This window comes from Euleptes europaea, chromosome 11, assembly GCF_029931775.1.
Source record: "Euleptes europaea isolate rEulEur1 chromosome 11, rEulEur1.hap1, whole genome shotgun sequence".
Classification (NCBI taxonomy): Eukaryota; Metazoa; Chordata; class Lepidosauria; order Squamata; family Sphaerodactylidae; genus Euleptes; species Euleptes europaea.
Genome location: NC_079322.1, coordinates 30945093 through 30972616, shown reverse-complemented (window position 1 = coordinate 30972616; position 27524 = coordinate 30945093). Strand labels below are relative to the sequence as shown.

At 43.8% G+C, this 27524-nt stretch overlaps 2 protein-coding genes across 2 annotated transcripts in view; both read right to left on the bottom strand.

Annotated features, from left to right (window-relative positions):
* Nucleotides 1-461: 461 nt before the first annotated feature.
* RPL14 (ribosomal protein L14) lies at nucleotides 462-6817 on the bottom strand. Its single transcript, XM_056857462.1, has 6 exons — nucleotides 6783-6817; nucleotides 4670-4771; nucleotides 3822-3916; nucleotides 2930-3029; nucleotides 1875-1928; nucleotides 462-567 (listed from the first exon to the last, which is right to left on the bottom strand). Exons 1-6 carry the CDS (start codon nucleotides 6783-6785, stop codon nucleotides 499-501), a joined length of 423 nt encoding a protein of 140 aa, XP_056713440.1. The 5' UTR covers nucleotides 6786-6817; the 3' UTR covers nucleotides 462-498.
* Nucleotides 6818-12182: 5365 nt separating this feature from the next.
* Nucleotides 12183-27524, bottom strand: part of ENTPD3 (ectonucleoside triphosphate diphosphohydrolase 3) — a 30085-nt gene continuing 14743 nt past the window's right edge. Inside the window, exons 4-11 of the mRNA XM_056857709.1 lie at nucleotides 23818-23935; nucleotides 20526-20676; nucleotides 18937-19096; nucleotides 16327-16557; nucleotides 15212-15484; nucleotides 15009-15119; nucleotides 14549-14686; nucleotides 12183-12433 (exon numbers count right to left, since the gene is read on the bottom strand). Of these exons, the coding sequence (XP_056713687.1) occupies nucleotides 12200-12433; nucleotides 14549-14686; nucleotides 15009-15119; nucleotides 15212-15484; nucleotides 16327-16557; nucleotides 18937-19096; nucleotides 20526-20676; nucleotides 23818-23935 (1416 nt within the window). The 3' untranslated portion in view covers nucleotides 12183-12199. The remainder of the gene's footprint in view (nucleotides 12434-14548; nucleotides 14687-15008; nucleotides 15120-15211; nucleotides 15485-16326; nucleotides 16558-18936; nucleotides 19097-20525; nucleotides 20677-23817; nucleotides 23936-27524) is intronic.

The window sequence follows — 27524 nt, the reverse complement described above, 5'->3', positions numbered from 1 at the left end:
CTGTTTACAGCACTACATTCCCAAGCTAGTGAATGCCATGTTACATAGGGGATGGCATGGAAGAAACAAAGACACTGCCACCTCTTCATACCCACTAGCAGAGGTAGCAGGCTCTCGTATCCATATGAGCGTCATGGCTCACGCTGGTTGATACAAGGGTCTCAGAGGATATATCAATATATCTTAATTTTTTCCATAAAAACCAATAGGACATAGGCACAGAATTACATGTATAATGTCATTATACTTCAATGGGATTTACCAACACTAAACTTTGCCTTCAACAGTCTCCGGACTCTTCATGTGATTTTGTTTTAAGACAAGCTCTCCATTTTGGAACCAAGGGTATTTACAGGCAGCAAGCTTTGGAGTTTTTTGTTCAGTTAGAAGTTAAAAGATAGTATCCCATTTTCTAGATAATTCAGTAAAAGCAATTCAAAAATGCACAAGTCAACATACTAGGTGTATACAAACTGAATTTATTTGACTGCAGGCAGTTTATGCTTTTTTGGGAGGAGCAGCCGTCTTCTGGAGCTTCTTTACTTCATGCTTGATGATCCTGTTTCTCTGTAACAAACAAATTTGATTTTAAAAGCAGAAGTGAAACCTATTTAATTATCCTTATTCATTATTTGCAATTGGGCTATTGAACTTAGGTAAGCAGCCCTGAGGTTTCTCGCCACAAAATGGACCTCGAAACAGCTTACCCCATTCTCTCCTTTTATCCACACAACAAACCTGTGAAGTAGGTTAGGCTGAGGGAGGGTGTGACTTCCCCCATGGTCACCCAAGCAAGCTTCCATGGCAGAGTAGGGAATTTGAATCTGGGTCTCCCAGATCCAACTGTTATACTAACCACTACACCACACAGGCTTTCTTTATCATTAAAAGGCACGGTAAAACTGTACTGAATAAATACATGTGGAATTTCATCTTTCACTTTTAAGCTTGTAGCTCTCTTGGCTTGAGCAGAAAAGACAGAGGCTACAGCTCAAGGAACTGCTGAACAATGGAACGTGAAGCTATCAAATACTCACACCAAGCATGAGAATAGCTCAGTGCAAATAGTTAAGGATACACGGTCACTATTAAAAATGAAAGCATAGTGCTAACATTAATAGGGTCGCCATGAGTCGGAAGCGACTTGACGGCACTTAACACACACACAGTGCTAACACACACACTAAGCCTACCAAGTAGAAACTGATGTTATTTAAGGTGGTGGCAACTGAGAGAAAAGATGGTACATCGAGCATTTTTAACATACACAACCTAAAGGTTTAAGAATTTCACCACTGCCTTCAGACGGAAATAATTTTATATCATCCAGCCCCTGCACTAATGACTGGATCACAAAAGCTCAAGGAGCTTTTTTTCTCAGTTATAAATTCAGAATGCCTTCAGAACTGGCCAGGAATCAAGCCTGTGCAAAGGAAAAACAGGTTATCAGATTTAAGAATTTGAGGGATAACAAGCTGTGCTTGTTTTGTTTTTGCTACGAACTAGATGATTATCTGCTTCTCTACCCATGTCCTGGGCTGGATAACATGCATACTTGCAATCACTTGGACAAACAGAAAACTCAACTGGGACGCACACAGGCAAAGCTGCAGCAATTCCTATTATTACATAGTGCCCTGGCTGTATTCCTATCTTGCGTTTTCATGTCTCTGCTTCTCAACATAATTACAGGTACATATGTTGCTGGATCACATGGAAAAGCAAGCAAATGAAAGTACTCGTCCCAAGACTGTATATTGCCAAATAAATCCAAAGTGACACACTCCAAATACAAAGCCAGACAACCAGTAAACTCTGCATTGTTTTTTAAATCAGTGATTCTGAATTATATAATTTATATGCCGTTTACTCACCATTTTCTTGGCCTTCATGACCTTATAGCGATCAAAATCTGTCATCTTGGCTTTCTGTGGGAAGATTTTCAAAAATGAACCGAATTTAATTTAATTTGTAAGAACTTTAAGCGTCCTTACAAAGTGACCTGATATCACGGAGTTTGAACACATCCAAATGATTTCGAACCTAACAAAACAGACATCTCATTCCTCCCAATTAACAACTGCGCCATTCTTTTAAAAAGGTGAATAAATTTATCTAGAGCTGTCTAGTCCACTAAATTAATGCTTTTTAAATTGACTATTTCAGTTTATGTAGGTGTCTTTGAAAATACTGAAATACAAGAATTTATGCTTTAACAAAATTACTCATTGTTAGGAGGAGGGTCATCTTTCATTCCTTACCTTTTCACTAATATTTCACCATCACCCTAAAGCAAAAACGGCTATCAAAATTAAGGTGTTCACTCCAAATTGAGGCCTACCATTTAAAATCTGCCTCCACTACTTGGTCAATTAAAACTTTGAGTGATTTAGCATAGGTTAAGGCTGACCGCCTGTTTTTAACAATTATAACACAGATAGCAGGAAATGCCTAACTTTAATTCAGAATGTGCTACGGCCGAGGTCACTGAGGCTATTGTTCCTCTGTTACCCTCTGTGTGATGTTGCTGTCAAAAGCTTTTAAGAATACTATAGGCACAAGATGGGGGCGCAAGACTCAACAAAGTCCTATCAGTTACACCATAAAGTGCATTAAAGCTCTGGTTTTCCTGGAAATCCAAGTATCACATGGTTATAAAGGGCTCCAAACAGCCATCACGTCAAAAACAAAGGGCTTCAGTTGGAGAACATTTTTTATGGAACTGTCATAAGCACAGGTGGGTGTTCATTTAGTTCAATTGCTTTGGGGAACTAGTTTTAGCTGAGGAGCAGGATAAAAATATAATACAGCAATACCTTTCCATTCTACTACTACTAAAGTCAACTGCATACCTTCAGCTGTCCAAGCAGCTGCCTCAGCAACAATTTAGTTCTCAACAGTGTTACTTTATGTGATTTTCAACACATACCTTCTCCCTGGCCTCAATTTTTTGGGCCCATCTTGTGGCTTTCCACTTCTCATTAATGTTTTCCTTCTCCCAGGCAGCACGCACATACTTCTGACGAGCACTAGATTTTCCAAAAAAGACACACCATTTGTTACTGTAAAGACAGGCTTTTTAGCTGCAACTTATCAATCAGTCTCCAAAAGTCAGTTATGCAGGGCACTCAAAGGCATTATGTTTCAGCCTCTGCAAAGAATCCTTTCTTTATTAATAGTAAGATGGCAAAAGTTGATAGCAATCCATTTCTTCATTAAATTCTACCCTTGCATCTATGATTATGTCACATTACAAGTCTCTAGCACAGACACAACTGCACGATGTCAGCCCATCTTGGTAGAACTAGTGATGCTCTCTCAAAAACCCCTAAACACATGTTATCAGTTTGAGGTGTACCTTGGCGTATTAAGAGTGTTCAGACTTGCTTTCAAACTGGGATCTTCAACCCAAATTCTCGTTAGCACATAGTGTAGTTTAATTGGCTGTAGATAGGCTTCTATTTGCATTCTATGGACCATGTACTTACCTACTCCAGCTGGGATAATATATTAAAACTTGTTTAATTCACTGTAACAGCTTTGCTCTAATTACTGAACATAAAATACAGGACAACTACTGTATCATAACAGTTTTCAGGCTGACACCACGAAAAGACTTTTGCTATTTTCTAAAGTGTTCTAGCAACATTAATTTTAGGCACCAAGTAAGATGCTGATACATTACAGAATGCCCATATGACAGGATGAACATATATAAACATCATGAACATCACCTATTCATCAGCAGTGATTATAATGCAAGCAAGCCAATATTAGTCCAAGCTTAAAGAGACTGATTTTGGGCTACTAGGGTAACTAACCTGTGAGGAAACTTGAGAACGAAATCAGTTAGCTGCATGCACTTGAACGGCATTGCCTGCCTTCTGACACCACTGCAGGGACCATCAACTAATGCCTTGGGGAGGATAAAACTGATGATTAGATTCTCAACATTATACCAGACAATCCTTGCCCTCACTTCAACAGAAAAACACTAAATTATTCTAAGTCAGTTGACAGGAAATTCTGAAACAATTTAATTTCTAACTAAGGATAGCCAAATGGCACCAGTTTCTCCCTCTTCCCATTTTATATCCATCTATACTTATCTGATCTCCATTGCTACAAAAGAAGAGAATCTCCTTGAAGTTCTCTTTCCTTACTACACTTCCTCATAAAACTCCAGTGGCAGAAACAAGAACAATATGATTTTTTTAACCCAACAGAATAACCACTCAACCAAGAACATGGTCTGATATAAGAATTTTTATGGTTCTATTTTTTTACTCTTAAATTTGTAAAACAAGTTTGGGAAAGGCAGTGAAGAAGCTGGTGAAAGGGAGGTAGACCATGTACATGGTTTTCTGTAAGTCTAATTATATTAAAACTGCCATTCTAAAGGAACCTTGTGTATATCCTCAGTGCCATAAGGTACGCCTACAGCAGACAAGTAGATACTACTATATCAGCTAAACTGGTGTATAGAACTGAAGCAATTTCTGAAGCAATCACAAACCTACCAATACAAGGTAAAACACATCTGGCCAAAAAAATTAAACATAAGCATAAACAACTGATACAGGAAGAACAAGGAGATGATGGGATATTAAAAATAATCAGCAGTTTCTTCTCTAGTCTTGAAAGCTTATTCTAAGCACTCCAAACTTACCCTGTTCTGATCGATAACATCCACAATTGCTACCAGTTTGCCCGCATGTGGCCCAAAGGAAATATAAGCCACTCGGCCAATCTCCACATAGCGTTTGAACACCTTAATGAGATAGAAAACAATATATATCAGAATCATAATAATATTAACCCTGACCACACCAGCATCAAAAAACAGTGGGCCTGAAGCAGCACAAAAAATTGAAACGGGAATTGCCTGAAATGGAGGGTCTGAACTCCAAAAAAAGAAACAGGTTTAAGGAAATTTATCTAGTACATTTTTATCCCTCCAAGGAGCTCAGAGAAGCTTCCTTCTTTTTATTGTCACAATAACCCTGTGAAGTAGGTTAGGCTGAATGGTGACTGGCCCAAGGTCCCCCAATGAGCTTCATGGCAGAATGGGAATTGGAACCCAGAGTTTACAGATGATAGCCCAGCACCCTAGCTATTATTACACTATAATAGTTCAAGGAGGAACAAAGGAGAGGAAAATATGTACACTACTATAAGCTCCTGGGAAGAAAGGCGAAGAACTGTTGATATATGCAAGTGATCCAGTGTAGTGACTGGAGGTTCTTTGCCATCAGATGCATGTGATGACCCTGATCAAGTGTGTATTTCTTTAGTGACTTGAACTGCTAACAATGCAATATTAAGCAAAGTTATACCTTCTTAAGCCCATTGAAGCCAGTAGTCTTACAATGGTGTAACTCTACTCAGGACTGCACTGTAAGACACCTTTTCCATTTGGGGCAATCAATTGACCAGCACTGCCAGAATGACTGGAGGACACTGGGGTGAGGGGAAAGGCAATCTCTTCCACCACTGTGGCTCAGTTTGCATCTGCTTGGCATGCAGAAGGTCCCAGGTTCAATCCCTGGCATCTCCAGTTAAAGGGATAGGCAGGTAGGTGACGTGAAAGGCCTCTGCCTGAGACCCTGGAGAGCCGCTGCCGGTCTGAGCAGACGATTCTGACTTTGATGGACCAAGGGTCTGATTCAGTAGAAGGCAGCTTCATGTGTTCACAGCATGTCAGAAAGTAATGATCCCACTCCAACCCTGTGAAGAACGCCTGAATGTCATTCCTACGAGCTCACTAGGGGACCTTGGGTCAGTTACACTCAGCCTCACCTACTTCATGGGGGGGGGGGGGGGGAAGGGCAGCTGCTCTGAGCTCCTTGGACCATAAAGAGAAACTCAAGATATGCGTACGAGGAGCCCGAATCTGCGAATGAATGAATGAATGGGGGAATGAATAAGCTGCCCAAAGGCCTTCAGAATTTCGATGCTGTTGCAGGTGTTTAAAACCGACTCTCCCCTTTCCAGGGCCCGCAGTATTAGCTACCACCCGGTCGGGGTGATGCATGCCTATTCTCTCCAGGATCAGAGGGGCATGCCTATTATCTTGGGTGCCGTGGAACACAGGCAGGATGGTGCTGCTGCAGTCGTCTTGTCTGTGGGCTTCCTAGAGGCACCTGGCCGTCCACTGTGCGAACAGACTGCTGGACTTGACGGGCCTTGGTCTGATCCAGCAGGGCCGTTCTTATGGAGGAGAGGGCTACCCATGGCTACTAGTCAAAATGGATAATAGTCATGATGCATACCTATTACCTCCAGGATCAGAGGAGCATGCCTATTATATTAGGTGCTGCGGAACACAGGAAGGATGGTGGTGCTGCGGTTGTCTTGTTTGTGGCCTTCCTAGAGGCACCCGGTTGACAGACTGCTGGACTTGACCTGATCCAGCAAGGCCTTTATGTTCTTATGTCGAGCTGGGGGCCACCGCGCACAAGGCCGAGCAGCCTCCGAACGCGGTATAGTCTCGGTGAGAGCGGCAAGCGAGAGTCGCCAGCACCCCCCGGCCCTCCTCGACTGGCCCCCGCATCAAACCCCCCCCCCACCCCGGGCCTGCCACAGTCCTCACCTCAGACGGAACCGAAAAGCTCCCTCACGTGCTCATGCGACGGCCCGTACTCCCCCGTCCCTCCTCCCGCTCGCCGCCGCATTCATCGCCCCGCGCCCCTATCTTATGGCGAACCCTTTCCCCTTCCCCCGCCCCGAAAACCGCGAAGGAAAAGCCCCGCGGAGTAGGCCTCGGCCACGCCAGCGCTCACCATGATGGCCACCCCGCCAGCCGACCGGATAAAAGAGAGAAGGAGCAACTTCCGGTTGTGCGGCGGATATCCCCTCCAAGAGCTTAATGCGCAGGCGCGCAGGAGAGACCGGCCCGTAGAGGAGGCGCCTAGCTGGATTCGGAGAGGGAAGCCCGTCAAGGCTGGAAGAGCGCCTGCGCAATTTCCACCACATGTGCGCATGCGTTCGCGGCATAGTGGGGGGGGGGTGAGGGTGAAGCCCGATTCTTTTTCTAGCTCTGCGTGAGCGTCAAGAATGATTACGCGCATGCGTGTTTGTGGAAAATAAGTAGAATACAGCTTTGGCCAGGTGGCGGCGCTGTGGCGCACAACCGGTGCGTTTCGGGCAGTACAGTGCAGCTGACTCGCAAGGAGTTTTAAGTGGCTGTTTGGTCCGCAGGCGCAAGTGTTCTTGTGAGCAAAGTTTATTGTCGAGGATACATCAGCAGTGATCGCGTGTATGCCTTGCACTTATTACTTGTCGCAGTTCTGTATGTTGCAGTAAAAAGAAATTAAACCCAGCGCTGGACTACATTGTTTATTTAAAAATCTTTACAAACCCGCATTTATTCCCAAAACTGGTGGATGACCACCCAGAAAAAAACAGTAATAATGAAACAGCTAAAACTCAAAGGAGAATCCGGCCAAGAAGTGAAACAATTCCCTCCAAATAACAATTACAAAATGTGCAGGGATGTGCTAAAACGAATGACAAGTCAGCCCATTGGAAGCAATGGGAGAGGCTGCACAGCCCATTGAAGTTAATGGGAGAAGAGAGTGTCGGTTGACTTGCATGGACTCCATTGAAAGACATGGAGTCAATGCAAGTCAACCGACACTCTCTTCTCCCATTATCTTCAATGGGCTGTGCAGCCTCTCCCATTGCTTCCAATGGGCTGACTTGTCATTCGTTTTAGTACATCCCAAATGTGCAGCATCAGTTTTCATGCGTGTCTTAGATGGCCCAAGACGTGCTCTGCAACCATTCTGGATTTCATCTCTTCCAAAAAGACAGGAAGCTAGGAGCTTTCCTCGCACCCTCGAGGAGGTTGTTCCAGAGCTTCGAGGCTGCTGCTGGAAAAGCCTGTCTGCCAATTGCAGGTAATGAAGCTTTATAGCATGAAGGGATGGCGAGGAGGCAGAGCTGAACAGGTTCGTGTAGGAAGAGGTGCTTCTTCCAAGACTGTTGTGCCTGAGTATTTATTGTGGTATGTCAATAGGGGAACGATCTCCTTTTTATGTGTCGAAAATAAAGAATGCTGTGTCATCTTGACTAATGTATTGGGACTTACGCTCTCCTGACAGATGTGTCCATTTCCATAGGCGGAGGTACATATAATTTCATTGATACCTCCATTTTCTCCCCAGTGGGGACCTCATCTCCTCCTTCATGTTAATTCTCACAACAACCCTGTGAAGTAGGTTAGGTTGAGCATGTGCCACAGGTCCAAAGTCAGCCAGTTTCCATGGCAGAGGGGGGATTTAAAGCTGGGTCTCCCAAATCTAAGTTCAGCACACTAACCACTGGCCTATGCTGGCTTTCAAGAATGTAAAACAGTTGCTGATAGGGTTGCCAGGTCCCTCTTTGCCACTGGCAGGAGGCTTTTTGGGCGCAGCCTGAGGAGGGCGGGGTTTGGGGAGGGGAGGGACTTCAATGACATAGAGTCCAATTGCCAAAGTGGCCATTTTCTCCAGGTGAACAGAAGGGTTTGGGGTGAAGTGTCTTTTGTTTTATATTAGCAGACTAACAGACCAAGCCTAAACAGAGCACATGCTTCCTAGTCCATAGCAATCATTTATTTATTTACAAAATTTATATTCCACCTCTCCAGAACCATCCTTGAGGCAGCTTACAAGTCAAAACAATGCTATAAAATCATAAATTACTAATATAAAACAAAACAAACCATTAAAAAGAACATCAAGCACCCTAAGAAATATCCATAAACCAGACCTCACTGAGTCCAATGTAGTAGAAGAGTGGAATCCTGTGTAGGTTTGCACTACTGTACTCAATATTGATGCTCTGGAGTAGATCATCCCTATTGCACTTAGCTCACTACAAAAACAAATTGTTCCTGTTTACAAGTATACTATTCAGATTCATCCTACTTTGCCATAAACTGCTGAGAGTGGTCAGTTGACACTTCTATCTTCTTTTCCTCTGTTCTCTGCAATGTAATGTAATATACCTATCTCCTTAGAAGACAGTACTTTTTGGTCTCTCCTGGTAATAACTGCCTCCAGCTCTTTTTCCTGTTTGTAGTGTATGTATATCTCTCTGCCTACTGAACACTTAATTCATCTGACTCATGAAAGCTTTAGGCCACAGTAAATTTGATAAGTCTTTAAGTTATTACAACATTCTCGGTAGTTTTGGCCTTTATATGAGCCAGGTACACCTTGAGAAGAAGCTTATGCCAGGAAGAACGCTTTTATTTTAGGTCAAGGAATTGTTGGGCATGCACCTTTTAAGCGACCCTGTAATATGGGGAGCGTGAAAGTTGTATAGCTTCATTATTACCCATGTGCATATTACACTTTGGTTCACTGGGATCTCCAGAGGGGAAATGTGTGTGGTTTAATTTTTTTTTTCTTCCATGGGAGCTGTTTGGCACAAAAGCCACTTGAGTGGAAATCAGTTCTCACAAAGCCATTTTAAAATAAAAGTAGTTTTTGGAGCTAGTGGGTGTTGCCAGCTGACTGACCAATGAGTGCATTGTCCACATATATAAGCTTTGTGACCTCCATTTGGATTCTGCAATCATGGCCAGAACAGAAACCTTCTCCTAGGATAACAAAACATGAAACTCCAAATACCATCTATTTTTATTGTCATTGCATTAATGAGATGTCTTTTCTTTCTGTGATTAATAAGCAAAGAATATTATGTTAATTTCTGGTTTACTGTATTTCTCCGTTGTTTCATGTCAGTATTTATTCTCTTCTGGGTTATTCTGCAGTTCCTGTGGCCACAAATCCCTGGACCTCCCCTAGGAGACCAGAGACCTTGGAGTAAACCCCGTTGACGGGACTTACTCCACATAATCACACATAGGATTGTACTATGTGTACTGCAGTCTTGGATGCAATGAACTAGAAAACCAGGAATGATACCAGTAAACAGGGCACAGGGGTTTTGTGACATGAAGAAGTCCTCAGAGTTGCTGTTTTCCCAGGCTCGCGCTGATTTAGACTGCTTATGTTAAAAAAGAAAAGCTACCTAAATACAGTTCAGCATGAATAACGGTTTTTCTGTTCTGATCTTCCTAAAGCCCATCACAGTAGAAATGGCTACATTGCCAAGCCTCCACAATTATCTCTTGCACTTTTCCTCCTGGGATCACACCCTTGCACTACACGTTAACCCACCTGGAATAAGTACAATGATTTGGTTCTTAAGTTCACCATATTGGATTCAAATGCCCACTTCGCGCATGCTTTGTTAAGGTCAGCCTCAAAGGCTCTGCTGGGTGTGCCCGCATTTACTGGTGTGCGGTGAGTGGCCAAAAGGGACAGAGCCTTTTTTGTGTTGGCCATTTGCTCGTGAGACTCTGTTCCCACTGCTGTAGACCTGCCAATGTCTTTGTTAAGTTTTAGCTGCTAGGTAGTCTCTTGAGCTTTTAGTTATTTGTTTTTATGTCTATAAATGTGGCCAGTTTTGCTCTCTCTCATTTAATTGCTTGGGTTTTATTGCTGCAAAATTATTTGATGCTGCTTATATCTTGTGGTTTGTATTGCTGTTAAAGAGATGTTTTAGCATTTTCAGCTCCTGCTGTTTTATTGCCTTTATTTATGTATTTATTTGTATTTCAAATTTCTATCCCGTTCTCCCCAGCTGAAGCCAGGCCCAGGGTGGGTAACAACATTAAAACCATATTGTTTTAATGATGCTGTTGCCACTAGTTGTATTGGGTTTTCTTGACTGTGCTGTTACTGGTTTTGTTTGTGAACCTATGATTATGAGATGGCATATAAAGAAATGGCCCTTCCCTAAGAGTCCTCACAGTAAACACAACAGGTTAAAGGACACTATGGGCTGCCCTGTATACCTGAAAGCAAGGCCATTTCCACACAGGTACAGGTTATCTGCCGCAGTTCAATGTTGTTAGGAAGTAGATTTTTCCCTTGCTTCCCTAAAGCATCATGGCGCATTTGTGTACCTCTTAGGGTTTCCCCAGTCTTTCTTAAACCTGCTTTGCTTCAAGGTTTTGGGAAAGATTGCATTAAAGCTTGTATGGCTGCTGGGTGGGTGGGGAAATCTGGATTTTCCCACCCATGCGGCAGCCATATTCCTTGATCCTGTATTTCTTTCAGGGGGCTTTAAAAAAAAATCAATATTCTACTGTCGATTTATCAACATACCGCTGTAACAATAAGGTTTAACAGGTTATCTGATTTCTCAGCATATATTTTTTAAAGTAAGTTTCTAGCCCTTCCCTTGAAGAGATATAATGGAAAAAGGCATATCTTCACAACCTAAGGGACGAGAAAGGTGGGAAGTCATAGAAACTGTTGCACCTGTTGTTATAATGGTATATTGATATACTGATATTCTAGTGCTGATTTTTTTATTTATTTGCAAAAGCCCCAGTGGCCCAGGGGAGGGGTGTGGTGGCCAATCAGGGCAGGGAAGCTTCAGGGAAACCTGCCCCCTTGCTGCTTTCACTTGAAATCTTAAATTTGCATACAAGTTAGTTATGTACGATAATTTAAAAAAAAAAACCTTCGTTAAGGGAGTCATCTTATATTCAGGTTCTCTTCCTTGCAGGCAGGTATACCGGTTGGCATTCTAAAGCAACAAGACAGAAGCTGCACATTCTATTCAAGCAAACACATACATAAAGCTGCCTTATACAGAAACAGCTTGTTTCAGCATAAACAAACCAAATGGTTTCTACTGTGTCAGATCATTGGTCCACCAAGGTCGGGATTGTCTACTCAGACTGGCAGCGGCTCTCCAGGGTCTCAGGTTGAGGTCTTTCACCTCACCTACTGCCTTATCCTTTTAACCGGAGATGCTGGGAATTGAACCTGGGATCTTCTGCACGCAAGGCAGGTGTTCTACCACTGAGCCACCACCTGCAGCAGCCTATAACTCCTAGAAGTAAGCTATTTGACAGATCCCCATGCTTTCCTGCTAGGTGCCTTATTTGTTGGATATATTTCCTAGAGACTGAACAAATGCCTGCTGCTCCTTGTTGTACAAGAAACAAGCAGAGTCTTGGCTAACTTCAGAGGTATCACAAAAGTTCCAGAAGATAAACGAGATGTATTTGGGTGTTTCGGTTCACCCTCTTATGTTGCCATGTCATTGTTTACTTTGCTCCTTCTTTATTTTTCTAAAACATTGCTTTTTTGGGGGGAAAAGTTGTTCAGAGCTTCGTTAGGAGCTAGTTTTATTCTACAGCGAATACATGTTCAACATGGCAGGTGTTCTTGTGCATGCGTGACACAACACATGAGTACACGAGGAAGATGAGACACAGTAATGCCACTGCTGTGAAGAAGAGTAGAAGTCCGGCAAACAGAGAGGGATTCACGGGCAACCAGACCCGATCACTCTCGGCTGGAATCATGTTGGTGAGGCTAAGCATGTAGCCCAGGGACCAGGCAATGCTACTGTTCCCCACCTAAAAGACAGAGAAGAACATCACATCAGGATCCATCACCAGTAGCATTTACAGCTATTGCAGCAGACAAGAAAATTACTGGTTTAAACTCATGCTTCCATCTCAGTAGTAGCACAAGCTTCTTTCTCTTCATAATAGATGGGCACGCTTGGTAGAGGGAGGGTAAGTTGGTTAGTAAGTTGGTGGTGGTGGAAAGTACTATCAAGTCACAGCAAACTTATGGCAACCCCACAGGGTTTTTGAGACAGAGATGTTTGCCATCACCTGCCTCTGCATAGCAACTCTTAACTTCCCTGGTGGTCTCCCATCCAAGTACTAACCAGGGCCGACCCTGCACAGCTTCCAAGATCTGACTAGTTTAGGCTAGCTTGGGCCATCCAGGTCAGGGTGTTTAGTAAGGTGGTGGAAAATACTGTCAAGTTGCAGGCAACTTAAGGCAACCCGGTTGAGTTTTTGAGGCAAGAGACTAATGGATGTTGTTTGTCATTGCCAACCTATGTGGAGCAGCCCTGGACTTCCTTGGTGGTCTCCCACCCAAGTACTAACCAGGGCCAACCTTGCTTAGCTTCCGAGAATGGGTTATCCTGGGCATCCAGGTCAGCGTAGTTAGTAAGTTCGCCCTAGGGCTGCCAGTAGTTGGCTCATAAATTCACCATCCTTATTTAGCTCTGCATCAGTACTGTCTTTAGGGCTGGACCTGGTGCTACCTGGGCCACAAAGCTAAGATCACAACTCCTGGACCACATGGGAAGAGTCCACCAAACAGCTTATTCCCATTGCCTTGAAACAGAGGCAGTGCTTGCTTGGGAATAGTGCCATGAGCCATAAGAACACAAGAAAAGCCATGCTGGATCAGACCAAGGCCCATCAAGTCCTGCAGTCTGTTCACACAGTCGTCAACCAGGTGCTTCTAGGAAGCCCACAAACAAGACGACTGCAGCAGCAGTATTCTATGTTCCACAGCACCTAATATAATAGGCATGCTCCTCTGATCGTGACCAGTATCCATTTTGACTAGTAGCTATAGATAGCCCTCTCCTCCATGAACATGTCCACTCTCCTCTTAAAGCCTTCCAAGTTGGCAGCCATCACCACATCCTGGGGCAGGGAGTTCCACAATTTAACTATGCGTTGTGTGAAGAAATACTTCCTATTATCCTTTTATCTGTTTCAGTTTTATGTTTATCAAGCCACTCTTGGTTTTTTGGAGTCCTGGGCAAGCTGACCCCTGAGCGTGAGCACATACATACACCTTCCCTTCTCAGGGATGGAACACTGTGCAGCGTGACTCCTTTGAGCTCCTCCTTCAAGCTCTTAGCAGCGCCAACTCCTATTCCCTGGGTGCCCCCTCCCACAGAAAATGGGAGGGCATCCTCAGAGGCTCCTCCAATGGGGCAGGGCTCTCTGGGGGTGAGCTCCCATTTCCTGTGGCGAGGGCACAAAGCAAAGCTGCTCCACTAAGCCACACTGGTTAGGGATCAGACAGTGGGCAGTCCTGGGGCCCCCGGCAGCTGCCTGGATATGCCAACTCCTGATGCCAGTCCTAGGAGGTGCACCGTGGATTCCTCCCATGTGGTCTGAAGGTTCTCGTGTTACCGTCATAGAACGAGAAGGCTGAACTGTAGTGACTCTCCCCATCTTAAAAATGATGCGAGAACGGGCACATTGACATTTTCTCCACCCAAATTGACGTTTCCCTGCTCATTGTTTGTAAGTGACGCAAAGAGGGAGGTTGAAAGCAGGGACATTTTGAGAACCAGCGACCCCAGACGATTGCTTCACTTTTCTTCATGCTCAGGGCCAACCTGACGTTTGGTTCCTGAGGCTAAAAAGCCAACTGGCATCCTCACCCACTCGCTAATTAGCATGAGGCACAATCCATCAAGTTTCTTGCACAAGCCCTACTCGAATGAATGAGAGCCAGCAGAACATTTCCAGATCCACTGTCCGGCGTTGCCTAATGTTTGGACTACTGTGTTTATGGTTGAGCCAGCCTAGATCCGGTTTGTTTGGTTTTGCTACTCTAAGAGAATTACTGTGGGAGTCGTTCTAAATCTGACCTTATTCAGACCCTCCACCATATCTTTGTTGGGAGGGGGAACATTTAAAACTTACTTCCTTCTGAAAGTGGATCTGAGGCCAAGTATCTGCATTAAATTTATACCCATGTACAAGCAGGTAATAGATGTAGTTTGCTGAAAAGCAGTAAGATCTTGCGTATGTTTCCTCAAACTTAGGCAGCATATATGGAAGCTGAAAGACCGAAATGAACATTCATAATTAGATCAATCAATATACTACAAAAAGGTTTGTGCCATACATTTTAAAAATAAGTTTAATTTTTTTTATTAATTTCAGTTAGAAAGTTTTAACACTTAACTGGCTGATCATGCCCAGGGTTACGAGCATGAAGTACATGAGCATCAGAGGACTTTGGTTATTATTTTTTAGCCTGAATCGAAACTTTATGAAAAGGGGTAGGAAAAAATGCATCACTTGAAATTTACACATATGAATTGAGATGACTTGGTTTTCTATAGTTGTAACATCTATAGTTTATATCAAATATACAAACCTGGACCCAATTCTTTGCACAGAAAGACCAGAGGCTTGAGTTGAAGTCATTCAGTGAAAATTCTCCAGATAAATTCAGAGCATTGGCTGTATAATAGAATCCTGAAAAGGCCTATGAATAAAGTCAGGGAAAAGATGCTTTACAATTATGGTTCAAGCTGTGAAGAAAAGCCAACTGCGAGAACATTATGTCTGCAAACTCACCACAAACTTCCCTTTCACTTTTGGCTGGTAGACGCCATTAAATGAACAGTCTTCTCTGTCTTTGCAAGCTGTCGAATCAAACAATGTAGACACGGCCTCCATGCAGAGAGCTGGATCCCCCGTTCCCATGACCGTTACAGGATGGCTTGGATTGTAATTCTCGGGTCTTAGAAATTCGGTGCAACGGCTTCCGAATAAGTGCTTCATCGTTAAAACAGTTTCATAATTCCGAGGATAACACGGATTGTTGATCCTGGATTTACTGCCTGAATTCTGAAGGTTAACAAAAATAAAACAGGATCAGAAGGAACTATTCACCTTCCCACACTGAGCCTAGAACGGAAAAAGTGCAGCCAGGTATATAACTGGATGTTTTGTCATGGCTAAGGTCGTTTATGCATGGGTACTTTCACTCACATTCACCCCCCGTCTGTCAAGGCTGTTCCTTGGAGTTATGCATGAGTTTTCCCTCCATTAGAGATTACCTCGCTGCCAGCCTTCACAAAACCCAAGACTTCCCATTCCTCTGTTAACCCGATTTTTCCCTCTCCCCTGAGCTCAGCCCGGGTGAAATCTCCGTGCATAAGGCAAAGTGCGGGACACGCAAGCTTAGTTTAGCTCACAACCAATTACAAAGCAGCATGTCCAGAGGCAGGGATTCAAATACTTCCTCCTTCCTTGGAGCTCTTTCTGAACAGAAGAAAGGCTTTTTAAAACCGAGGCTTGGATTTATCCCTCCCCCCCCCCTTTTCAGATTGCTCCGTTTTTTGTTTTTTGTTATTAAAATGCTTTTTTATGGGGAAATTGGGTTTGGGGGAGGAGGGAACTTTTCTCTCCCTACAGCCAATTACAAAGCAGCATTTCAAGGGGTGGGGATTCATATATTTCCTGATTTGAGCTTGGAGACTGCTAGTGCATAGATTTCCAACAGGAAAGCGTGGGTCCAGTGAGCAGCGAACCTCAGGTAAAACTCCCATGCATCAGCGACCAAAGACAGCTCTGATTTGAACAGGGATTTAAAATATGCTTGCGATAGCTATCATACCTGCAGTCGATAACCAAATGCAGTCTATCTTCAGTTAGACCCTAAACAAAGAACACTTGTTGGAGGGTACCTGTAACGCCGATGCTAACATTTGTTTCTCTGCTTCATCTCGCCCATAACATTGGTAGCTGTGGGTGTATACGCTATAATCGTAACCGTATAGCTGGAAATTTAGCGTGCTGTTAGAATTCTCAGCAGTTCCTTCAGGGATGAATGATATTTGAGTGGAGGCCCCTCCTAAATCGAGGGCTCCTGTCGTCTCTGCTCCTTCAGGACGGACCCAGGCGCGCCAAATGTTTTTCTAGAAATAAAGAGGGGAGAGTTGACACATCATCCGCTGTGGGGTTGTGCTGTTCCCCCTCCAACTCTCTCTCTCTCTCTGCTCAGCTCTCTGAGTGTCATGAAATATTAATGTGGGAACACTCTTCCCCAGATTGTCTGTGGGTGTCTTACAGATTAGAACATTCTTTCCAAGACGAAAGTGCAACTTAAGAAGTACAGAGACATTATAACAACAGAAGAAGGGGGAATAAATTGACTTGCCCAGATTTCATCAGAGCAGTAGAATCCCCACCGAGTCATACAGCGACTTTGCAGATGTGCCAAACTGTGCCCAGCACTGTGCTGGAATAAACAGCAGCAGCATACTTGTTTTTTTAAGGCAGATGACTGAGGGTTAAACCCCCTACATTATCACATGAAGTTCATTGGGTCATTTTAGTCAAACTACCATCTCTCTACCCAACCAACCACATGTAAAATGAGATATACCCTAAAAAGTGCTACAGGAATTCTTAATAATGGCCACTTCCGCATAGGGATTTTTCCCTGGGTGGAATAGAGCATGCCTCCACTTTTTTTTTGGGGGGGGGGGAAGCTTCCACATGACACCATGTTGCTTCCAAACATGACACACAGGGCTCCCAGAACTTTCCCTTTAAGCCAGAGCAGAGGGAATTCCTCCTTTGCTCCAACTTAAAGGGGAAAATGCAAGGTGGCTATGGGCATGGTCTCTCTTTGGAAGTGCAGCCCGTAGCCAGTCCAGGGAGGGGGCGGAGCTAATCTCAACCTTCAAAAGGGTGGAGCTCGGTTCCATTTTTCTGCCTGACCTTTCAGCCCCTTAACCGGCTTTTTAAAATTCCCCGCTGAGCCATCATCTGTTATTATGGGAGAGAGAGGCTGGGGGGTGGTGGTGGGGGTGGTGGTGGCTAGATTCTTGTCTGGTCCTTGTACACAGACCAGCACAGGGTGGTGGGGACACCACAGGGAGGTAACATGTGCTACACCATCCCCGTACACCTTGACCTCACTTGCTGCTGCTTCCACAGCGGGGGTGGCTTTTCCCACCCCCATGTGGAAACAGCCCATAAATATAGTTTAAAGCCTGTTATAAAATACACATCACAAAGCTTAGTCTTACCCGCAGAGGGTTATCTGTTCTAGGTAATAACAACATATTAAAGAAGTGACAGGTGGCGGGAGAGGATTTCACCCTCACAACAGCCCTGCACAAAGGGCATGGGGGCAGAGTCTGTATAATCACACACGACGTGTATTTCCAGCTTGTGCCCTTTTGATACTGCTATGTAGAGGCCCTGCACAGAGACTGACAGGTGTCATTTCACTCTGCACGGAGATGTGACGGTTAAGACTGCAGAACCATGCCTGTCAAGTGATTTAAAGCCTCTAGACAGTGGCTGCCCTGGTGTACCTGATCCATGTGTCCCCAGTTTGGTGCTTAAGCACCAAAACAAGAAGGTGTGCTATAACATGGGAGAACCTCTTGCTTCTTAAGTCATCCACGCTATATACTCTCTAATGGGACCTCTGTCTCCCCCACACACACACAGCGATCTGCCGTGCAGACTGGCGAGGGACAAGTATTAGACCATGGTACTGTATGTCGCAATGCACCAATCAGAGTTTTGTTAGTAGTTAATACGACTAGTTTATTCTGGAATGGGGATTACCGGTCATTTAAATTGTCCACAAAGTTACAGGGGGTTATTTATAACCTAACCAGATGAATTGCCTACACTCCTCAGCATTTTTGATGTACGGCATTGTTAACACACCCACTTTTTACGGGATTATTTTACACCTGCAGCGCAAGAGATCCATTTGCTAGCTCAACCAGAAACCTCAGAACAAAGGCTTGGTCTAAAGAGGCAGCAGAATGAGGCGGTAGAATTTCGAGGGGGCAGAATGGCCAGCACCACTTCAGACTGCCGGTGGGAAAGTCACCTTTTTTTGTGCTCCTCAGTATAAAAAAAACCCCTGGAAATTAAAAAAAAACCAGTACCTTGGGAAGAATGGTTCGGCTCTAGCCCCTCACACGTTGTGCTTGTTCGCTGATTTCAGGTCAATTATTAATGTATTAGAACACAGAAAATGTAATCTTCCACTTGCGGTTTGTAGTGGTACAGTGATTCTAGAAGCTCAGCATCCTGCCGCCTCCTTCCGCTGCATGTGTAAACCAGGCCTTAGGACCTTTGCAACCAGCACATTCCAAAAACCACCGCCATTAGTTTTGCTTTAAAAGACACACTGTATTACAGCGCTAACAAAACCCTGACCACCTTTTACATAATAGCTGCAAGGTCTCGGCATCCCTCCCTTTGAACACTTGTGATTTATCAAGCAATAGAATGTAATAAAACATGCAGACGGTTCCACACACCTCCAAGAAATTGCCCATTAAATAGTTGGCTGTAATCCATCCATACACCCCTTCCTCTTGCCCAGTTATGATTTGAGCACCCCTAAAGTCAAAGGGCTGGGATGTGAAGTAGTTTTGAATGCTCTCAAGGACTTCACTGGCTGCTGTTTCATTTTGCAACCTAAGCAATTCACAGAACACAAAACGCTGAGTGCCTGAAAGGAGAAGCTTACCCTTCATCATTTGCCAAATCTAGCGATTAGAGGAAAGTTTGCAATTTCTCCCCCCCCTTTTTGACGTGTAGGGGCAGCCTTTGAATAAGAAACAACCATAGACTGGTTCATACATGCATGCATACTGCTCGGTTACTCAACAGTTATTGGCTTGGTCAAATGTGTCGGTGGGCTCCCCTGAAAAATACATGTTGCAGAAAACATTGGTTGATAGGAAAGTGATTAACCTGTCACAGCTCAAATCTAAGTCCTCACAAACAACAAGTGATGAATATTGAGGGGGGGGGTTAAACATACCCCAGCATACAGAGCCAGATGGAATTTATCAATCCTTCTGGAGGCCTTACAAGAATATACGTAAGCCAACCAGGGAATGTTCTCCTCAGTTAAAAATATGTTTAGTGAATGGATTACCCAGGGACATAATCTAAATGTCACAGATTGCTACCATCCTCTGCTTTTCTTAATAACAAATATAGCACACGGGGTGCCAAAATGCTTTTTCAGTAGGAACAGCCAATTTTATCACATGCAAAAACACAATGAAAATGGTGAGGGATTGTTTATCAGTTTTTCCCCTCTCTTGAAAGTCCTACTAGACATTAGCCATAATTTATATGCATTGAATCCCCATTTCCACTGTAGCAATATGGTACACTTTCTGAATATCAGAGCTGGCCAGCTGTATGTTTAACTGCAGAAACATTTCTATTCCATGGAGTAAAACATAAGCAACCCAAGCCCAACCACCACCAATCCTTGGGGACCATTATTTGGGTGGAAAGGACGCATAGACATATTTTAAATAAAGCAATAAATCCTGGGGTTGGGAACATGTTGCAGACCATTGTTGCCGCATGGCAGTTCTAGAGGGATGGAAGGCCCAGGTTTACACACTGCATCCAAAATCTGCGCCTGCACAAACTTTTATACAACCACAGGCATATGCAGAGCGTCAAATGCAGGTGTCCAGTGTACAACATGGACCACGCCCTCTCTTCTTGGTTCATGGCATGCAGTGGTGGCATCTTGCCCCCTTCGGGGCCTGGTTTGTGCAGAGCCAATAAATTCATGTTTCACATTTATTAGGCAATTCTCAGGAACGCTCAGATCTGGGATCTCTTTAAGGCTATTCAATAATCATCATGGGTTTCAACTTGTGAGATGATTTCATCAATAAGTCTTGTGGAAGATTAAACTCTCTTTTCAACATATAGGGGTTGGCCCAACACAACTATACATATATCTGCACAGGTTGATAGGTTTTAGGGCAAGGAAAGAATGTGGTAATGAATCATGATGCTGTTCTGTTGACACCCTGTTGCGCACAACAGTTCTACCTTGCTAATATTTACTGGTGGTTTGTTTTTACGATACCTCAGAAGTCTCATGCCAGCGGTGGCTCCCAGGTAGACAGGTGTGTGCCTATGCAAGTGAAATGGAATTTTTTCCTTGACTTTATCCATACAGTCATTAATGGGCTTAGCAATTTCTTGAGGGTTACTCCCATAGCTGGATATCCCAGGACCTAAGACAAGCGTAATGAAAGAAGTCAGTGTTGTTGTGCCAAGTGTATTTTAAACCTAATCATAGAGACTTGTTTTGATTATTGCATAGCTGCTTTAAGCAAATATCGTTTAGACAATTCCTCCCTTTTAAACAAGTAAAAAAGACTGCTGTCACAAACACTGCCTTTCATACAAACTCTATTTTTGGAGCCCTGCATTATCTATACTTTCAGCTTGCCAATGATGCTGTATTAATGTTCTACAGGCATTGCAGAGAAGTAAGTATATCTACAGGAAGGAGAAGATTTCCGTTCTCGCCACGACTTACTTCCAGGCCATCTTTCTTGCTGAGACTCAAGGTGGATTACAAACTATTAAAACAACGCAACCAAACACCATACAAACAACCAAACCATCGACAGTGCAACGGAACTGGGATTATAAAATTGGAAAACAATGCAATCGAAAACAGTCTAAGAAATTGCATACTACAAACAATGCCGAGAATGGATTTTACAAATGTAGTAGAAGATAATATGAACAATGAACAATGCAATAGACCACAATCCTGTTGCCTTTATTCAAAAGCCCTCATGAACCATTCCTAAACAAGAATGCTTAGATCTTCACACAACTGTGGCCAATACCTAAGGTATACATTGATAAATGCATACGTACGATACATGCATAAGTACTAGATGCAGATGGGCCACATTAGTTGAGGTAACAACCTTTGTAAAATTGTAGTGGTCACACAGACCTCTTTCACATCATTTTTTTGGCTCCACCCGAGGTTCCCAACTGTAGCAGGTTATTTCTGAGCTTCCGCTCATCTTCGGTTTTCCTTTTGCATTTTCCCTGTGCTGCCTCCGTGTTTTCTCAAACCACCTTTGCTCCGATGTTTCCTCCTGGTGAGCAGCTGAAGCGCATTTGCCTTCCAACTGGACAGTATGCTGCATTTCCAAAGGCACGATCCCTCCTTTCAGCGCTGCCATTTTGTGCGGGAGACTGAGGGAGCTGGGCATACAGGTTACTGTCTCAATACAGTCATTCGGACCAAACCTTGGAATACCTTTCAATCTTCCAGTCTCTGTTAAGTTTGTAGGCCTAACCTGGGTAAACTGTGCACGGCCGAGGCAATGGGAAGATTCATGATGAAGCTTACAACACTGGAGAGGTGTTTGTTTTATTAATTTATATCCCATTTTTTCTCCCTTGTGGGGATCTCAAGGGGCTTATCACGTCACATGATCACATAGGCATACGTGAAGATGCCTTACACTGAGCTCGACCACTGACCTACCAAGCTCAGTATGGGCTACTCTGACTAGCAGCTGATCCCCAGGGCCTCTTTCACCTCTTCCTCTACCAGGGATCCTTTTTACCTGGAAATGCCAGGTACTGAGCCTGGAACCCTATGCATGCAAAGCAGATGTTCTGCCACTGAGCCACAGCCCGCAGCTCCAAATCATTCTCCCCCTCCCCCACTTTATCGTCACACCAACCATCTTGTGAGACTGCGACAGGCTCAAGGTCACCCTGCGAGCTCCTGTGGCACCAATGGGAATCGAACCCTGTTGTTTCAGGTCCTAGGACAGCACTCTAACCAATCTGGGGTCAGGAAGATGATCAGACATACGGCACTGAATGAGCTCTTGATTGTTTATCGAGCCTTTTATAAGCAGCATTTATTTGTTTACCCATCCATTCTTCACTTTGGGAAATAATATCACAACTATTTAGAAAACAGTGCCAAAATTGCTCCAGAGATAGTGGTGGGTTGGTGGCATCATAGGTACTAGTCAATAAGCACCTTCCGCAACCAACTTCCCCAGTTCCTTGCTGCAAACTTGCGGAACCAGATTTTCAGCGTTTATCCCAGGACAGAGAAAGGTATAATTGTACTCAATACAATAAGGGTGCTTTTCAAACTGCCCTCAATGCACTAAAAAGTCAGATCTGTCCTTTACTCAGTTTAGCAAAGCATATCCTGAGGTCTCACGAAAAGGAGATGAAGACAAAAACCAGGGGTCAACCCCAGCATGGGGAAAATTCAAACGTGTGGTCCTCTGAGTTAAAAATTCCCAACCACAAAAGGGAATCGGTGTGAGAACTTTGCTTTAGACTACAGCGGGCCATGCGCTCCCTTTCATTAGTCACCAGAAGAGGCCCAAGAAACCAATAATTTTCAGACAGGATTCTATTTGTGCATTCCAGATCCTATGTTTTTTTTTATAATTCAACATGCTTGTAAAGAACATCAAATGCTCCCGCAGAAACAGCCCTGCCCAATTGTGTGCATGAAAGGAGATGTTCACAAGTTTATACCCATCAATTGAAAACCTCCCTTTACTGTCTAGCACCCTTTGATTACAGAGCACACATCTTCAAAAAGAGCCTGACCCACCCTCTTCCAAGTAGAGACAACACCAAGTAGCATCAGTAAGTAATGGGATTTTCTCCCATTGCTTTGTATGAAATCATGCTGGTGATGGAAAGCGCCATCGTGTCACAGGCCACCTATGACAACCCCATAGGGATTTCAAGAGAAGAGGTGGTTTGCCATTGCCTGCCTCTGCATAGCAGCCCTGGGCTTCCTTGGTAGTCTCCCATCGGAATACTGACCAGAGCTAACCCTGCTTAGCTTCCGAGATCGGATGAGATCGGCCTAGCCTGTGCCATGCAGATCAGGGCATGAAACCATTACACAGTTAGTCATATTACAGGATGACCCGCTTGCTAGATTTTAAGCCCACATTTCATTATCCAAGGACAGTGTGTGAAGCCAGTGCCTAGAGAAACTGCTGCTGAATTTCCCCTATGCAGAAGCATTGAAAACATCTTTTTTTTAAATATGAAATTGCCACCACCCCCGTCTGTCAGCGTTTCGCAGCTAAGATCCTGCAGGTTCACAAAGGAGGACACCATCCCATTTTCCTCATGAGGATAAGGCACGAGCTTCTTCCCACACATTTGGAACTGCCAAATCTGACGCATGTCTCGGCGTACGAAGCTGCCAATCTTTTTTTATCATGTGCCAGACATATGGTGAGAAGAACAGCCAGCCCCACTCCCTTCCCCCAGATTGTTCGGTTCTTGGTATTTCCTCTGGTATCCCCCCCGCCCACCCCATTCTGCCAAAACTCCAGTTTTGCCTTCACCTTTCACATTGCACTTGAAGGTCTGACTGACTACTCCGGTGTTGTTTTCTTTTTCTGCTGGCCACTCGTATATGTATACTGTTGTCCGAGACGACCCGGCATCAAGTACTATTCCATACTAAAAAATAAAAAAAAAGTTACCATTCAGTAGATTTAAAAAAAAAATAGAAAAGTAGACTTGGGGATCCTAGGAGCTACTTGGAAACTTTGTGCTGGCTCGGTATAACGTTGGACTTCATTCTCTTTGAATAGCTAATCTTCATGCCACATTACATAAATGGCTTTTGAAACAACCCATCATTTCAAAATCTCTCTGCCAAGCTGCACAGAGGGGGAGGTTATTGTTTGAGGGGCGGGGGAAACCAAGTTTAACGCCTCCTCGGGCTTACAGAACCTGTTTCCTGGTTCTTCCGATCCCAGCCACAAAACTAAATTTTGATTAAATCAAGAGCGCTCTGGGAATCTCCATCTCCTCCTCCTTTCCAAACACAGGCTATCTCTCGTTCAGATTTGTGGCTGGGAAAAAAGACTATGCGGCCTGTCATCAAGTCAACAGAAACTACTATTGTATCGGTCTAATAATCTCCCCTGGCATTAACCTGAATCCTGAGGCATCACACAAGAATTTTGTTGAGCAAGGCCACTGTTTTCTTTTATCAGAAATAAAAACTTTTGAAAATGTACAGTTCTGTACTGTTGAAAGTGTGTATGGTTAGACAGGAAGAGTGGGTCCCTAAGATGGGGAGATAATTTGGGTAAAAGTGAAGACAATATCTCAGGTCTTCCCTTCCCCCCCCCATATGCCTCCACTAGTGACTTCAGCAAACCACCAAGCACTTTTCCTAGGAATTTCCCCTCCCTGTCCCACCTTATGTAGGATTCTTAGGTTCTAAGGGCAGAATTACACAGGTTACCAGCAGACCCATAAGAACATAAGAGTCAAGACCAAACATCCATCTAATTTGGCCACCTATGTCCCATATTGGCCAGCTGGATGAGCCTGGAAGAACCACAAGAAGAACATGTAGGCTAAAGCCTCCCTCTGGTTGTCCCAAGGGTACTCAGAGGTAGACTGCCTCTGAAGATGAAGGCTCCATTTAGCCATCATGGCTAATCACTATTAAAGGATCGATTCTCTATCAATTGCTCTGTGAAAGCTGTCTAAGCTTTCACAGCCTTGCCACATCATGTGGAACTGAATTCCACATTCACTGGGTTGCAAGAGATTCCTGTGGCACAAGGCAGCTCAATGAACTGGAAAAAAAACATGCCATGGTGACCAGCAGTAATTTGAAGAAGTATGTCTTTTTGTCAGTCCTTAGTCTACTGCCCATCACCTTCCATGTCCAAGTATTACGGGAGAGGCAGAAAAAGTTCTCACTATTCATATTCTCTGCACTCTTCCTAGTTCAACACTCTAACCACAATGCCACACAGGCTCTTTTTAGTATAGTTTCTCTAAGGTCCCAGATTATGCCATGTTTTAACAAATGGTCCTCGTTTTCTCGAGCAACTCTGGAGCAAAAGGTTCAGTTCCTCTTAGAAGATTCTGACCCTCAGCGTACTTATTTTGTTGCTTGTTTTTTGGAGGCTGCAGAGAAGAGTCGAAGGGAGGTGTTTTTAGAGATGGGTCTTATTTAAGTTTTATGGTTTTATTGTTCAAGACCTTGGTCTAAGAATGGGGGGTGGGGAGAGAAGAAAGAGGTGATCTGCATTTGGACATGGGTCTGTCATTGTTATGAGTAGTAGTTCCATCCTAAATCTTTCACTATGTGACTTTTGACCTTCCTTTCAGCTTTGAAATTCATTTCATAAGATCTGAATGAGTCACAAAGCCCCGGTGCCTGAAAGCGCCCACACTCCTGCATCCTTCATTAATTCCAGGGAGAGAAATTAAAATGCCTCAGATCTATCCAATAGGTTTGAAACCAAGAACAGCAAGTCCAGCAAAGTGAAGTCATTCTGGCTTTTGAAAAACTGCAGGCAAAAGCTTGACTCTTGGGACCCCAGAGGCTAAAACTGGCCAGTGTTCTTGCTTTGGAAATTTGCAACTGAGATATAACTCAAGAGCATTATAACACTTGTGCTCTTATAAACATGCTTAATATTAAATGGGATTTATTCTAAATTAGCAAAAAGGTATTTTGGCACAACAAGCAATACATTAACCAGTAATATAAGAACAAGGCGGCTGAACATTCCCATACAGCCTCACCATTATAAAAAAAAAAAAATTCAGACAGACTATGTTAAACTGAAACAACGCTTATCCTCAAACCCACTGTTTATTCAGTTAAAAATAATCCATTGGTGACACATCAAACTATCCTCCACTGCAGAATATCCAGTCTATGACAGCGTTTCTATAACACCTGGGAAGCTCGCCGAGTGGCTGTATCTGGAATGAACACCATAAAAAGAAATGCAATGTGAGCTGGTTTGCAAGGAGTTAGAGCAATCCTGCAAAATGGTCAGCTATTGGACCTCTTCATTCTGAGCCATTCTCATTAGGTGGGCTGCCAGTGGGGGGGCGGATGGAACAAATTAATGTAGAATTGGTGAGTCCTTCTATCACCCTGTTATTAAACCTGAGTGTATGTTCATGTTTCATTGTGTATGAAACACAAGCACTTCAGAAGAACGGTTACTAGGGAGTTCAGAAGCTTTTGCCTTTCCTAAAATAAATAATAACCTGCTCAAGTTGGTCCCTTATCCCTTTTCAGGCCCTCTGCCATGCGGTGGTAGTGGTGGTGGAAGGTGCTGTCAAGTGGCAGTCAATTCATGGCAACCCCATTCGGAGGTGGTTTGCCATTGCCTGCCTCTGTGTAGCAACCCAGGACTTCCTTGTTGGGCTCCCATCTGAATACTAAACAGAGCTGATCCTGCTTCGCTTCCGTGATCTGATGAGATCAGGCTAGCCTGGGCCATCCACATTAGGGCACCTTTCCCTTTCCCTCCTCTCCTTTCCCCCTCCCCTCCCCTGTGGCTCAGTGGTAGAGCATCTGCTTGGCATGCAGAAGGTCCCAGGTTCAATTCCCGGCATCTCCAGTTAAAGGGACTAGGCAAGTAAATGTTGTGAAAGACCCCTGCCTGAGACCATGGAGAGCCACTGCCGATGGACCAAGGGTCTGATTCAGTATAAGGCAGCTTCATGTGTTCCCTCTCCTTCCCTTGTTTCTTTTTCTTTCCTTGGTTCCCTTTTCCCCTGTTTTTTTTCTTCCTTTCTCAACCCCTTGGAGGACCTGCAGATGTATGGGCACTGTGGTCACCTTTCTGTAAACATTTACAAACCAACTCACCATTAAGGAAAATCTGTATTATATAGCAGGTACAATATTAGAACGTCATCTTTTAACGTAAGTGTGTGATTATAGTTTTAATTCTATGTTTTAACCCATATTATATATTAAATCTGTATGTATTATCTGTTGGAAGCAGCCCTGAGCCCAACTTGCTTGGGAAAGGGCAGGGTATAAATTAAATAAAGTAAAAATAAATAAATGTTCTAAAGAGACATTGTTTTCCTAGATGATTTAATCATGACAAGAGTGAAACATTCACTCTCCACCAAGGCAAAGCTGGTCAGGTCAGGAGCACTGCCACTTGGGGTGGGGGTAGGGACCACCCATACAGGATCTTTTAAGTAAAAAATGTTCCTATTCTAAAAAGAACCTCCAATACTTTAAACGGAGGCTGTGGTGGAAAGT

Bases quoted from the DNA above. Each gene is read 5' to 3' on its own strand.
- RPL14 (XM_056857462.1), bottom strand. The intron at 1,929-2,929 runs GTATGTGTTGAA...ATCTTCCCACAG, and splicing joins AAATTGAGGCCAGGGAGAAG to AAAGCCAAGATGACAGATTT. The intron at 568-1,874 runs GTGAGTAAACGG...TGTTTGTTACAG, and splicing joins TCATGAAGGCCAAGAAAATG to AGAAACAGGATCATCAAGCA.